Genomic DNA, 16,181 nt, shown 5'->3' with positions numbered 1-16,181 from the left:
AGAAAAGCAGTTTCAGACACTGCAGAAGACTCGAGGGATTTTTGGGGGGTTGGGAGCTTTCCTCAGGACTCCTTAAGTCAGTTCCCAAATCAAGAGTAGATTACTATGTGTGTTATATAAAAGCAGAGTCTGAGATAAGAGGAGCCTTGGAAATCATCTGTTAACTAGATCCTACTACACCCTCTGGTTTCATGGGTAAGAGCAGGGAAATAAACAATGGGTATTGACATTTCACAGAGATGGTAAAGAATATCCAATGTGAGCTTGTACTTTTTAACCTCTTTTTTTATTTAAAACATGCACCACAATATCTTATGAAGGGTAAAAGAAATTATAAAAAAAGGGAAAAAAAAGCGAAAAACAAAGCACACAAAAAAAAAAGGAAAAAAAAAAGCGAAAAACAAAGCACACTAACAATTACCACCTTACTTTCCCGTATTTCCAAATGGTCTCACCCAAAAGCAGTTTTTCACAGAAAATAGTTAGGAGCAATTGAAAGCCAGAGTGAAAGATATGGTGGGGTACTACACTCAGAAGTTGGAGCACAACAGACTTACCCTTTGATTTAAGTTCTGATAACAGACTTCCAGGACCTTCGTGCCCAATGAGATGACCCAGATAATGACCAGGATTTGATTTGTAGTATTTCTGAAGGTCAGGTATGGGAAATGTCACATAAAGATTCCTTATATCCTTAATGGGTACTATTTTGTAAATTTGCTGGGGAAAAAAAACAAACAAATCACAAAAGATTCGCTATATCCAACACCTACGGAATAAAATATTTACGCATTGTGAATAATACTGATTATCATGGAAGTAGCCCAAATTCTGGAAACAATCAATTGCCAGAGAAAACCCTACTGATCACAGAGAAAGAAAGGCCTGGCCTCTTTCTTGTGGAATGTCATTACAGTTGGTATGCGGCCCATGTTTGGTCCCCTAGCCCATGCAGCTAAAAACTTCTGGATGCTTGCCTACTGGCACTAGATCATAGCTTTTATAGTCTGCCAAGGCTATCGCTACCAAAACTACCTTTAGCATGCAAAGATCAGATCATATTGGTATCTTTTTGGTGATACTTGTCCCTAATAAATGTGAAAGTGATTTGATTATCCAAATACTAAAAGCTATATAAATAATGAAACCTCTCAAATTTTTCACCTACTCTTTGGTAAACTAGGCATATGTTAAGTCCATAAAAAAAAAACACTAGAAATACATGTACTTACTTTAAGATGTTCTTCTTGGAAAGGGTGTTCAGGGAATTCTGGTAATGGCACATTTTTGTTCTCTACTTCAGAAAATAACTTTACCACCAGATTAGTCAAGTCGTCTAAAGATTCTAAAATAAAACAAATAATGAAAACAGAACTTAACCTAATCATAACATACGACAAGCAGTATTTAAGACCTTGGGATCATATGTACATATATAAAATCACTACATTGTACACCTTAAACTTACACGTTATATGTCAGTTATATCTCAATAAAGCAGGGAGGGGGGAACCAAAGGATCTCCTGAAACATCTCAGGACTATTAAAAGGAAAATTTAGAATTAAAAACAAAAACAAACTGCTTTTGATAAAATTGAAGCACTCAATTAAGTCCTACCAGTGACTATATAACTTCTAAAGCTGCTAAGCAATATTGATAGTGATTATACCTCATGTGTCTGCTTCTTTATCGTTTAAAAAACTGTTTCACAAATGTTATCTTGCAATAAATTTAAAACAAATATTAGAAAAAAATAATAGAATAATTAGTTGTGTTTGGAAACTATTTTACCTACAATTCCCAATAAGTATATACTAAACCATCATCAGCTGATAGACTGAGACATTCACTTTATCTATGCCCATTGTTAAAAGTCAAATATTAGAGTTTGATTTTGTGGGGGAATAGTATAAAATGATGAAAAGAATCCTGGGTGGGGATCAGAGGACTTGGATTCTAACCACAGCTTTACCAAGCAACCATGTCAACTGACCACTTAGACAAAGTGGTTATCCACTCCAGGTTCTATAAAACAAGGAAGTTGGGTGAGATGATCACAAGTCTCTTCCAAGGTCTAACATTAAATGATTCTATATCATAATGTGTATGCCAAACTTACTCAAAGACTTTTCATTGTTGATAAAATTATATGGCCACCAAAATGAAGTTCTGCTACCTATATTTTTTTTATAAAGAGTTATACTCGCAAAAGTTTATAAAGTTATATGTATAAGATGTTCACTGCAGCACTGTTTATAACAACAAAAAATGGGAATGACCTAAACATCTATCAATGTGTAGATGTTATGAAATGTCTGTACATTAGAATTTTATGCAGCTGTTTAATGAGGGAGAGATCTGTACTTGCTGATATGGAAATATCTCAAAGCTCTATTAAATGAAAACTACAGGCAACAAAACAATGCCATGTAATATAATCTTGTTTAATTTTTTAACAAACATACATATACGTAAGTATATTAACAAAATTCTACTTTTGAAAGCATAATAAGAAATGACTGAAAGTGACTATCTTTGAAGAGGTAGTCTTGGATGGGATGAGGAAGAAGAACTTGATTTCCATTTTATACCCTTCTGTGTTGGACGAAATTTTTTCTGTGTATACATTATTATTATTCTAAAAAGGAAAATATGTAAAAAAGGTTCTCTTTTTATAAACAAGATAACCACTCACCTTGATTCTGTCTCAAAAATAGGTTATTTATAAATGGTATAAACATTTATCACTTGTTATTTTCAGGAAGCGTGTGAATCAAGTAAGAAATTTCCCTTGATAATCTATGACCCATTTTGAACTTTCTATGAACTCTCGAGAGAGCATTTAATCACTATTTGAGAACTGCCTTTATATAGTATGAAATTCTTTTCTAGGCCTATGAATGTGGGCATTTGCACTTTATTTATAAAATTTTGTGTGTTTACTTCAATTTTTTTGGCATGTATGAAGGACCCCAAAATATCCAGATCCAAATCCAAGGCAGATCAATGGCTGCTTGTTATATAAAAAGTGAACTCAGGAATGAAGTAGGTATATTTGGAGTGAGAAATATCAGAGACATCTTTGACATAAAGAGACGCAGATGGGACATGTGACTTGAAACAAGGTGGGCAGCCAACAAAGGTTTGTTGACCTGAAGTGCTGATGACAGCGAGGCGCTTTACAGCAAAAGGCATTCTACCAGATACACCTTTTGAGTATTTGTAGCCCAAAAGCAAAAAAGGTAGATTTTTAAAGGTAAGGCATCTGTACAATACTGCAATCTGTCTTCACCACTCAGCTGTGAGCTACCAGAGATCAGGGAATTGGGTCTCATTCATCTTTACATCATAGGACTTGGCAATAAGTGTCCATACTTGATAGGTACCTATTTGCCAAGTGTCCAGGTAATTAGTGCTGCCACAACTAGAGGGACGGCCCCATGGGAGAACAGAGAAAAACGTTTTTGTCCCTTTGTGACAGAAATCCTTCCACATCGTAACTCTTTCTCTACCCTGGTCCCAGAAGAAGGACGGATTAGCTTTTAATCCTCTAAGAGATCCTGCTTCCTGCTAACTCCTCTGTACTGTAAGGACATGTCTACCAGACCCCTCATCAAATTCACTGAGCTTAGCACAGGTCAGTCCCACTGGGAGAGTGATGTGTATGTGATCAGGGAACTGAAAACATCTCGTTTCGTTTAGACACTTATTCTGTCACTTCCACTAAACCAAGCAGGGTTCATGTCTGATTCACCTGCTATCATTATCAACTGCCCAATAAGTGCTTATTAAAATCATGTGTTTTATCTCAGTATGACATAGACAAAAATACAGTTTGGGCACCTATTGCCAGGACTAGACTCTAAATACCACGTGATATTTAACACTCCAGACCTACCTACATTTAGAAAGTACGTAGGATTATAAAGCACACTTTATTAGCCCTTACTCCTTGGACCCATTTTTTATCCTGGTTCCTATTACCAAGTTAAAATATACATAATCGTTTATTTTCTAACTACCTAAGTAACATTTGCCAATAGCAGAAAACTTAGAAAAACAAAAGCAAAGAGAACAAAAGTCATCCATAACCTCATGATTATGGGATGCTAAGAGTAGCCACCATTAATGGAGCTTTTGCTATGTGCCAGGTACTATGCTAAACACCTTTTCTGCATTATCTCAATGAAACCTCAAAACAGACATGAGGTGCCACCTCCATTTTACAAAGGCAAAAACTGAGGTTCAGAGAACTGAAGTAACTTTGTTAGCTCACAGCCACACAACAAAGTAGGAAGTATATCTGGAATTCAAACCCAAGGTGTGGGACTCTGGAGCATGAGTTCTTAACTACTACAGCACATTATTAAATTTCCAGTATGTGTTTTTCTGTTTCCTCATATGCCTACCATTTGCATCTATTAGAATTTTTTTCATATCCCCAAATGGGACCATATAGCACACAGTGTTTTTATAGACTACGTTTGTTTTCTATTTAATATACTAAGAACGTTTTCCCATGTTATTAAAATGCTGTCATAAAATTGTTTATTCTTACAGTATTTATTTACCAAGTACCTATGATGTACCAAAGACCATCCCAGGAAGCACGAGGGAGAAAGCAGTGAACAAAACAGTTTCTATTCTCAAGTAACTTACATTCTGATATAGTAGACAACAAAGGTGGTAATAAATATTATGAAGAAAACTAAAGCAGGTAGAGGACAGAAAGTGGGAGAAGGGATGCTATTTTCTATAAGGTGTGCTATTATATTGCTATAACATCAACATTTTAACCAATCTCCTATTAATGAACATTTAGATTGTTTCTAACTTTTCACTAATAAATACTATGCTGACAGAAACATCCTCACACCTGACCTGTTTGAACAATTCTGATTATTTCCTTAAACTGCATTTCTAGAAGTAGAAATGTACATTTTAAGCATGGTGCATCTTGTTAAACTGTCCTCCAGAAAGGGTGGAGCAATTGTATGAATTGTATACATCACCACCAACACAAAAGAATACCTCTCCTCCATAATGGGTATTACCAAAAACAAAATTATGGTAATTTAATGGGGGAAACAATATATTATCATTAGTTAATTTGCATTTTTAAATAATCAAACCTTTGTGGTTTATATTCCAAAGTTTTTCCAGTTTATTATCATCTGTCTTTTAATGCTGTTTCTAGTTTTTGAATTTTTATCAGGTCAAACCTGTCAATCTTTTCCTTTATACATCCTTTGTTTACTAGTACGTACTTAAGAGCACCTACTATTAATTTATATTTTTTTCAGGTCTCCATTTAAAATCACCTAAGCTTTTTTTTAGAACACAGTGAGTTAAAAACAAAATTGCCCTCCACATATTCTCTAACAAGATCATTTTCAAAAGCCTCTGAGCAGATAAAGGGTAGTATCTTTCTTCTAAAGGATAGTATTTCTTCTAAATACTATTCTTCTTCTAAACGCTTTGAAAAAGCCAAAATGGAAAACTGTTATTACCCAATTCTATGAAAAAATGCTAAGGATTCTTACCTCGACCTAAAACACAAATAGCCATTAAGTTGGATGAATAATAAGTAGAATGGAATTTCAGTAGCTCTTGTCTTACATCAATGCCTTCTTGGGTTGGTCTAGTCTCCAGAGTATATTTGTTACCTGAAAAGGAGGAAAAACATTTCTTAGAAAAAGTAAAATATGTGGACTTAAAATTTTGAAATTATTACTGACATTGCTATAAGATGAATTTAAAAAAGACTTCAAACTAACACACATGAATGATTAGTCAAATATGTTTGAATGTAAATTGGGTAAATGAGACAGTTTGTACAAACTCGTAACATTTTAAACTAGAGATTTTTCCTCAGGAACTTGAAGTGCTTTAGAAAAATTACGCTTCTTAAAATCCCTATGAGATAGTAGGCGTTATGAGCACTTATAAGACAAAATGAGATCCACCTGACCTCCATTCATACCTACTTTAATTCCCTATGTGCTCCATAATTAATTGAACATAGTCACTGAGGGATCTTTTTGGAATTTGCCAAGTTACTTGTGGAAACAAATATACTATTCTTGGATGAAGCATTAAATTTGTGATGTGATTTAATCTATACTGGTAAAAAAAAAATAGGATACAATGCTATTTTTATGTCTCAAGTGATGTATTAGTGTACCACTATGAGATCTCTTATGAAATCTAGTAACAAATCAAATTAGGATAAAATATGCATGTCAAAAGCAAATAGCCAAACTCTCTAAGTACTACCTTTCTAATAAAAAGCTTGCAACTTAGAGACTGAGGGCTGGAATTTCAATGATTGGTGTCTCTCTGAAAAAGGCATCTTGACTAGAAATATCCTCAGATCCTAGTATAATAACTTTTATTATTGTTCCTGTTTACACTCCTAAATTGGCTCCTTGTCTTTTATCTGCAGAGATGAAACTATGGCTGAACATATTCTTGATGTAATTTTCCCCCTTGGGTTATTATAATTAGTGGTTGATGAACTGACATTGGGAGAGTCCCTTTCACTAAACTGAACATCTAGAGAGAGCCACCAGATGGCAATCTCAGACCCAGTCTTTAGACCCACAGATCTGCATAGTACTGAGCCAAGATTCATGCCCCAGAAAGCTTGAATGCACAGATCCAGTGGAGTGTGCAAGTAACAGCCTAGCAAGTACTCATTAACCTTTTTAACCTTTGTCTAGTCCCAAAGCAATAAACTGTACTCACATTCACTAGCAGTAGCCTGCTAGTCAAGCTTCCAGGTTCTTAACTAGTCTGTTTCTCACTAAAGACTCAGTCCAACTCCAGATCAGCTCTACATGGGGTCCTGGGACATCCCCTCACTCTACTTGAAGGGGGAAAAGGGGGTTCAAATGCTCTTAAAAGTATCCAGAGCCCCAACTCATCAGGAAAAAAAGAAGCTTTTTGCTGGGTAATGGCTTGAAGTTCTCCATTGATGGTGTTTCCTTTTCCACTAAATGAAAATTCTAAAAGCCTCTGTTCTAGAGGGATTAGTACTCAGAGCTTCCTTAATCATTTACATTGCCAAGCTAAGATTCCAGTACATTCATTCTTCAAATAGCAGCAAAAGTCAAAACCACAACAATTTATCAAAGCCACATACACTCTGTGTATTTATTATACTTCAAGTTAAATGAAAAATGTGCCAAAGATACCACTGTCAACAGCAACCTGGATCCCCTAAGGTACAAAAACCTAATGATACTGGCTGGATCTCTGGCCAAACTGGTAAACAGAGACAATCACATTTGTTCTGAAAAGTGACTTTGAGCGACAAATAAATACCATTCCACAAATCCTCATTTCTTTGCTGCCTAGATGTTTTTAGTCTTTCTAATACGTGATGACAAAAGGAAATAGTGGTCTATTTGGGAACGCAGCCCAGACGGGCAGTTTTGTATCCTCAGAAGCTCCTGAATTAGAAAGAGGAGAAGGTTCTCTACTACGAGTCTCCTGGAGTCAGGATAGTCAGCTCTCAATACACTGACAAAGAGAAACAAGGATACTAGGTACAAATGGGCCAAAGAGCCAGACTTGCCATTAAGTTGAACGCTTTTATAACAAGTCCTTTAAAAGGGTTTTCTAAAAACAGTAAAGCTAGCTGGTGGAAGTTCTCCAGAAACAGTTAGATGAGGAAATGAAAAGCAGGACATAATGCACAATTCCATAATTAGTCCTTAAATTACCAAGTGGACTCTGTTACTATCTGTACCATCATCCCCAGGTAGGGAGGTACAGAGAAACAGGCACTGGCTTTGGTGTTGGCACAGCTATCATCTAATCCAGGGTCAGCCGTCTTTTGCTTGCATGATCTTGAACAAGTTACTTTACTTTTCTTAGGCTTAATCTCCTATCCTGACATTGGCAGGCTTACACCAAATTAGAAAAAAATACACATAAAAAAGTATAAGACTAATATTTAACATCCAATAGATAGAATGGAAAATCTGATGACACCAAGTGCTATTTAGAGATGCAGAGAAATGAGAATGCAGACACTGCATGAGGGAGTGCAAGTTAAATCAACCACTATGGAAACAATTTGGTAATATCTGTTAAATCTGAAGATGTATATGTAATTCTACTTCTAGTACCCTAGGGAACTCTGTGTATAACAAAACATGTACAAGGAATGCTCACAGCAGCACTGTTCCTTTAACAGGAAAATCGTAAGTCGTGGTATATGTGTTCAATGAATTTTTCAAATCCCACAAAAATAAAAAACTTAGAGGCACATTTACCAATATGGATAACTCTTAAAACTATAACATTGGGGTCAGCCAAGTGGCTCAGGTGGTTGGAGCACCACGCTCCTAACGCTGAGGTCGCTGGTTTGATTCCCACATGGGCCAGTGAGCTGTGCCCTCTACAGCTAAGATTGTGAACAACAGGTCTCCCTGGAGCTGGGCTGCCCTGAGCAGCCAGAGGTTGGCATGAGCTGCCGCCGGGCTGCTGTGCTGCCGTGGGCTACCGTGTGCTGCCGTGAGTGGCCAGAAGCCGGTGAGAGCTGCTGTGAGCAACCGACTGTCTCAGCGGGGGAGCACAAGGCTCATAATACCAGCATGGGCCAGGGAGCTGTGTCCTACACAAGTAGACTGAAAAACAACAGCTTGAACCGGAAAGGGTTGGGGAGTAGGAAGAAGGGGAAAAATGTATAAATATATAACACTGAATGGAAAAATACAAGTGGCAGAGATTACTCATAATAAAGTACCATTTTTATAAAACCTGAAAAACTATACAACATATTGCTTAAATACATGACTAGCACAGTTTTTATAAAAAAGCATGAGAAAGATAATCATAAAACTTAAGATAGTGGTGATCTGTCAGGAGCAGGGAGGAAAATGCAATTGGAGAAGTATGTATCAGATGCTCAAACTGTATTTGTAATGTTGTAGTGTGAAAATAATCTGGCAAATGCATTTGTACCTATCTCCTTTATGACAAATAACAAATCTGTAAAAATGTTAAAGTGTTTAACATAATACTTGATATATAGCAGAAAATAAACACACAATAAACAGCAGCTACAATTGCCATGATTTAAACTATAAGAGGGACTCCTGGCTTCTGAATATATCATAGAAACCATGGCACTAACGTAGGGAAGAAAGCTCAGTAAAAGGTCCTAACTTTCTTCTACCTAAGAATCCATGTGTGGAGAACAACGTGAATATGGCTGGGACAGCAAATACCAGTTCAGTCTCTAGACACATACTGTCCTAATTTAGTGCTAATTCAGCTGGGTCATTTCTATCAAATTAAAATGCTGCTACCAAAATCCCAAACCCTATCTTTCTGGCTCTGGCACCACTAGAGTGAGCTCCAGTAGTGGACTGAGGGTATCAGGTATACCCTGACCCACCAGGCCCCTGCCACTCTGGGCCTGCTGGGAGAGCACTGGTTTGGCGGGTAGGAGGTTCAGGGTTTCTTAGACTCCATCACATACTAATTAAGCAACCTTGGAAAAGTCTCCAAATATCTCCCAGGGGTCATTTATTTTTTCTGTGAGATAGGGTAATGTGGATACATGCCCAGTTGTTAAGAGTAAGGGCTCAATCCCTGTCTCCTTGGTTTCCTAGCTGTGGGACACAGGGAAGTTTCTTAATATCTATAAATCCATTTCCTTATCTGTAAATAAGAATAATGACAGAATCAATCTCACATTAACACTGTGAGGATTAAATAAATAATCTGTGTTAGGGCTCAGCATAGCGTCTGTCAGGCTTAATTACTTAATATAACTTGGGTTTTTGTAAAGCTTACGAAAACTAATAATGGATATGAGAGGGTTTCATAAGTTAAAAGCTCAGTAAATACTATTTTATATTTTCATTGTAACGATTATTTAAATTCTATTTTTTGTTAAAAGCTTACGAACTCAGTACTAATGTATATGAATGCTGATTTTCACGGAAATAGAATTTATTTTCCTGAAGCTAGCCATATGTTTCTTATACCCTGAGGGAAAGACTGAATTTGAAATTTTAGAAATCTGCTTTAGAAACCAGAGCTGTCTCCAACTATGTCTGATGAGGTTCTCAAAAAAAGATCAGCTTGATAACCATGAAAATCTTAAATATTCTCTGAAAACCCACGATTCTGAAGGTTAGGTTAATTTATCTACAGTGAGTTACTTGGAATTATTATAAACTTTTCTTTTTAAAGCTCTTTCTCCTTGGTGTAGCAATGTTCTAAAAATCCTGGAAGAGACTAAAGCCTGTGATATATAAATTTTCCTGTAAAACTTGAAAGGACAATTCTTCTGCAAGTGGGTAAGAACACGCAAGTACAAGAGTTATGACAGGGGACTTGAAGTGAAAACCTTTTAAATGCCGCGACAGAGCACCTACACACTTGATTAATCCAGTTCTTGTGTTTAGTGAATTTCTACTTTTCCATAGACACATTTCCTACCAAGGAAAAAAAAGGTAACAAACTCCATGGAAAAACGTAGGGAATAATAAATGACTAAGTGGGCTAAAACATATCAAATATTTTTATATCCATGAGCATATTTGGATACTATAAAAACAAGTTAGTCATCATTCAAAGATGCTAGGGAACCAACTCATTATTTTGAAAACAGGTAAAGGGATGAATCAATCATTTGTCCTGCCTTTCTTATAACAAATGTCCCACTGGGTAGCCAAATAGTAGAAAAGGAAATTTTCTTTTTATAGCAGTATTCAAGCTAATCGATATGAGAGGAATAAAAGAATTAGAATTAGAGAGGTGATGCATTGAGGATCAATGGTTGCAACATTATAAATAGAGAGAAAACTAGACAGTATGTGCCCCTGATGGGAAGAATACATCTCCACCTATGAAGCCTTGTCTGAAAAAGTCTCACATGGATCTGATCAAGCCTCTACATCCAACTGCCAATTTGTGGAAACACAGAAGACAGAGGAGATGTTAACTACATTGTTGAGGATGCAGTCAGTAAAACCTACGCTATGAAACGTTCTACACAACAGACAACCAGATTCTTCAATGAATACATTCGTAGGAGGCAAGGGGAGGGAGTGGGGGGAAAGATAAAGAATGAACCTATAGACTAGAAACTTAAAAGATATATCAGCCACTAACATTTGAAGCTTATCGGAATCCTAATTTAAATCAACTTTTAAAAATTATGATTTTTATGACACAACTAGAAATGTAAACGCTAACTGGCTATTTGATGATATTAATGATAATGGTATTTTTGTGTTTTTTCAAAGAGTCATTATCTTTTAGAAATATATACTGAAATATTGGTGAGTGAAATTGATATGATGTCTGGGATCTCTTCAAAATAATACAAGGGGATGAATGGGAATGTGGATCAGACAGGACTGGCTGGGGCAGAGTGATGCACACATGGGGCTCATTATAGTATTTCGTCTACTTTTGCAGGTTTTAAACTCTTCACTTAAAAAGAGGGAGGGAGAGTGGGGGCAGAAAAGTAAATGATTAACTTTTATCAGTATCCAACTTTGTGTATCATAATCATCATCCCAGGCTCAACTATGTTCTGGTTCATATTCCACAGTATTTTTTGGTTCTAATCCATTTTTCTACTCTATTCCTCCCTACTTTCCTACGCAAAAGTATCCTTCATTATAGCCAAACTGCGCTAACTCATGTTCTCCAAACGACACAGGGCTCACTCCTTGGTCTTTTCTTCTTGTCATAGTTTTGGGGATCAGTCTAAGAATATCGCAAAGAACATAGCTCTGAGTTCAGACTGACTTGCTATCGAATCCCATAACCTACACAAGACACTTCCTCTACCACCCCACCTATCTCCGCCCTGGATCTGCCACAAGACTATGGAACTTTAGTCTAATTACTCTTTCTCAGTATCAGTTTCATCATCTGTCCAAGGGGATGATGAAATTTCAGTATTGTGGTGAAAGATAAGTAAAATCATATTAGGCAAAACATTTGCCCAGCATGTGGCACTTAATATTTATTCAATAAATATTAGCTCCTTTTCCTTCTCCTCTTGAACGGCTCTGCCTTCTGCTTAAGATAATCCTACCCACCCTTCAGGAGAATTCAATTTACAACCCCTTCAAGATCCTGGAGAATTCAATTCTAGGCAACCCTAAAGCAGGCAGAATAGAGCAGTGGTAAAAACACCAGATCTAGAGTCAGATCCTGGCTCCGGCACTTAAAAGCTGAGTGACACCAAGCAATTTAATTACCTTGAGTCTTAGTTTACTCATCTGTAAGATGGAAATAATAAGAGCACATGTCTACTGGGGATATTGTGAGAATTTAGTTAAATCATCCAGGTGAAGTGCTTAGCACAACTCAATAAAAATGAGCGGTGAGGAGGAGGAAGAGAAGGAACAGCTCATGACCCTGGAAGTCAAAGCTGAGATTATAACGCGTGAAATCCTGGGTTTGCCTTGCCTCTCCACTTAAACGATTAGCACCTTGAGTGCAAAACATTGAGTACATTTCTTTGCATTTTCTAATATACTTTATATGTAGGGGGACTTATAAAAATTACTTGTCACCTGAGAGAGATAATCTGGGCTCACTTATAATACCCTACTCAGATTCTTGTAATCGTATAGCACATGCTACGAAGCATACAAGAGTAAATAATTAAATTTAAAAATGTCACCCACTTCTGAAATGCAGCACCACCCTCTGTCTATTTCTATGTGCTGTCCTGCCACTGATACATGAAGGAGTGCCTGTTTTGTTTCCCTCACCCACATTTCGACTTCCTTCTTTTACTTCCTTCCCAGCTGACTAAACCAGTTGTTCCCACAGTGTCTGTGGGATATGTTTAGAGAAACGGATCACTAAAGAATAACCAGAACTAAGTTTTTTTTCCCTTTCCTGTTCCAAACTACTTTTAAAAATTCAACTGCTCCTGATTTTATTCCATGGAGAGGCAAATTTTAAAAAAAGGCAAACAGGGCAGAGAAAAAGCATCCAATTTATCAGGGATATGAAACTAAAACTGAAGACATATGTGAAGGATAAATGAAGGGGGAAAGTCAATGTGGGCATCAACCACGGGTTCCGTTTAAAAAGGGAATAACATTCCTCTAATAAGATAACTGCTCTACAGTTGGTTCATCAAACCCACTGGCTCTTCAAGCAGCCCTTGGCTGGCCACCTCACGATTCATGTCTTTCATAGCTACCACTAAGCTAGGTATTATATTGTTGTTATGAAGGCTACTATCATTTACTGAGCGCTATTATGACCAGACTTTTTGCTAACCCTTCATATGCACAACCTCCTTTAACCTGACCTGGGAGGAAACTGAGGCTTACAGAAGTTAAGAAACGCCCCGAGTCTCTCAGCTGGCCGGTGGTAGAGCAAAGATTCAGTACTTCAGAGGCCAAACTTTAAATCACCTAGGAATATGCTGGTGGGAGGTGGGACTCCTGGTTGAAGTCTGAGGCGAGGGGACATGTGTAGAGACAGATTAGCATAGAACATCTATGAAAACAACTTTCAAATAAAGTAACTGACTCAAAACAGTAAAACTATTGCCAGATGGCAGTTTGAGAATGTGTGAACTCAGATCATGGAAACCCAGGACACAGGAGGAAGGACAGTAATTTGAGGGCTTGTCCCATTTGGTTGGACAAAAGTTTGCAAACTCACATGTTTCCTAGGACAAGACAGGTAACCTACAGGTTTCTTTTGACATAGACACACTGGAGTAGTAAACACACACACTCCTCACACACGAAAGAGAGCTCTTTCCTGCTTATTTCGAAAGGTGTCACCCTTTCAGTCTTTCATTTCCCCATTTTTGTTAGATAAATGGGTATAAGAAATACTTCACATTTCTCTTTTAATTTTAAAATGTGAAATATTTTAAATTATTTAAACATACTGAAGTATAAAATTAACAACTATGTACTCAACACCCAGTTTTATCACTCTTCATTTTGCCATATTTGTTACAAATGTTTTCCCCCCAGTAACAAAACATTAGGGACAGAGCTAAGTCTCTCTCTCTCTCTCTCTCTCTCTCTCTCTCTCTCTCTCTCTCTCTCACTCCCTCCCTCCCTCCCTTCCTCCCTCCCCACGCATACTAATCAGAATTGGGTGCTTCATCATTTTGTGCATATTTTATACTATCTTGTATACATATATAGACATTAACACTATGCAGTACTATTTTGCCTGTCTTCAAATTTTAAAGAAAGCTATCATACTAAGCATATTCTGCAACTTGCATTTAGCTTAATATACTTTGCTCTTTACCTAGTTCGATACATGAGTTCTAACTCACTCATTTTAACTGCTGTAGAATATTCCACTGTACGACAGACCAAAATATATTTATCAACTTATTCAACTGTTGATAGAAATTTTAAGTCATTTCCCATTTTTCACTCATTCAAAAAATGCTTCATGAACACTCTTGCATCTGTTCCCTGTGCGCAACTGCTACAGTTGTTTCTCTCTAGGCTATACCGCAAGAAGTGGATTCCCTAGATGGAAAGGCATGGATATCACTTTATTAGATACAGGTATTGCCAAGTTGCTTAACAAGGCAGCTGAACCAATTTATTTTCCCACCAACAATGTATGAGTTTCTGTTTTTCTACATTCTCACAAACACAATACTTGGTTTTGTCTGACTTTCAACTGTTGCCAACGTGATAGATGTGAAAGGGTATTTCTTCATTGTTTTATTTTGTATTTCCCTGATTACTCATGATTTGAGCATCTTTGTAAGTGTGTTTATTGGCACTCAAATATCCTCTTCTGTGAACTCCATATTCATATTCTTTGCCTATTTTTCTAGTGAGGTGTTTCATTTTTACTTACTGTAGAAGTTTTTATCTGTTATATGCTTTGCAAATATCTTCACTGGGTATGTGGTTTGTCTTTGTTTTTGTGTCTCTATTGAACAGAAAGTTTAAATTTTAATGAAATCAAATGTATCTTTAAATCTACGCTTTATCTCTAAAAGATATGGTTTGTACTTTGTGTGCTTAGGAACACTTTTCCTTCTTAAAATTAAAAAATTCTCCTATATTTTCTTCTAAAAGTTGCAAAGTTCTCTTTCTATATTTAGGCCTAATTGACCTGGAATTAATTTTCGTGAAGGTGCGAGATGAGATCTAACTGTACTTATTTCTACACGGAGAACTAATTGCCCCTGCACCAGTTATTGAAAGGTCCATCCTTTCCTTGCTCATTTGTAATGTACTGCTCTGTCTTATGTCAAGTTTCCATATATCTGTGGATATGTTTCTATTGTCTATAATATGTTCTACTGTTATCTTCGTGTATCCATGCACCAATTCTACTATTGTAGCAACCAGAACTTTATAATAAGTCTTGATATCTGGTAGAAGTAGTCCTTTCTTTTGTGTGCTTCAAAATTATCTTAGCTATTATTGGCTCTTTACTCTTTCTTATGAATTTTATAATCAGATTATCACGTTCCTCAAAACATTTTTCTAGGACTTTCAAATAGCATGGCACTGAATTTAGATAACTTTGGGGTGAATTTACATCTGTGTGATATTGAGTTTACCTATTCATGAACATGGTTTATCTCACCATTTACTCAGGCATTCTTTTATATCCATTATATATATTTTGCTCTTTTGTTAGATTTATTTCTGAATACCTTATAGCTATTTTTATATCATGAATGAAATCATTGGTCCTCTAGCATTTTTCTAATTGATTACTATTAAGAATGCAATTTTAGTGTACTCCTCCTCTTTTGGCAACCTTGGTGAATTATCTTATTTTTAATGGCTGATCTGAAGATTTTCTTGAATATTTTTAAGCAGATAATCATAGCATATGGAAATAAGGATAGTGTTTTTTTTGCTTCCTTTCTACCTCTTACATATCACAGTCAGTCCCCTCCCCTCTGCCTCCTCTCCCCAGACTTACTGCAACCATTAGTACCTACAGCACAGCTGAACTAAAAAGCGATTAGGGGTATTCTTATTTTGTTTTTGTCTTTCAATGGACATCCTTTTCAAACTTCACTATTAATCATGATGTTTGACAAGGGTTTTTATCAGCTCAAGAGTTTTTTGTTGTTTTGTTCAATAATGAGTGCTGAGTTTTATCAAATGCTTTTCTGAGTCTAACTGAAATGACTGCATATCACTTTGGGTTACTCAAACTGTGGGTT

General features: G+C 36.5%; 1 protein-coding gene across 6 annotated transcripts in view; it reads right to left on the bottom strand.

Moving 5' to 3' along the window:
- The window catches only part of IDE (insulin degrading enzyme), a 111,675-nt gene that overhangs the window by 40,197 nt on the left and 55,297 nt on the right, over positions 1–16,181 (bottom strand). For all 6 annotated transcript variants that reach the window (XM_074339386.1, XM_074339387.1, XM_019739427.2 and 3 more), the window contains 3 exons: positions 5,545–5,667; positions 1,233–1,345; positions 558–720 (listed from right to left, as the gene is read on the bottom strand). In XM_074339386.1, coding sequence (XP_074195487.1) covers positions 558–720; positions 1,233–1,345; positions 5,545–5,667 — 399 coding nt within the window. The remainder of the gene's footprint in view (positions 1–557; positions 721–1,232; positions 1,346–5,544; positions 5,668–16,181) is intronic.

This window comes from Rhinolophus sinicus, linkage group LG07, assembly GCF_036562045.2.
Source record: "Rhinolophus sinicus isolate RSC01 linkage group LG07, ASM3656204v1, whole genome shotgun sequence".
In the NCBI taxonomy this organism is placed as follows: Eukaryota; Metazoa; Chordata; class Mammalia; order Chiroptera; family Rhinolophidae; genus Rhinolophus; species Rhinolophus sinicus.
The sequence above is the reverse complement of the archived record's forward strand: the minus strand, read 5'-3'. Positions and strand labels throughout refer to the sequence as shown.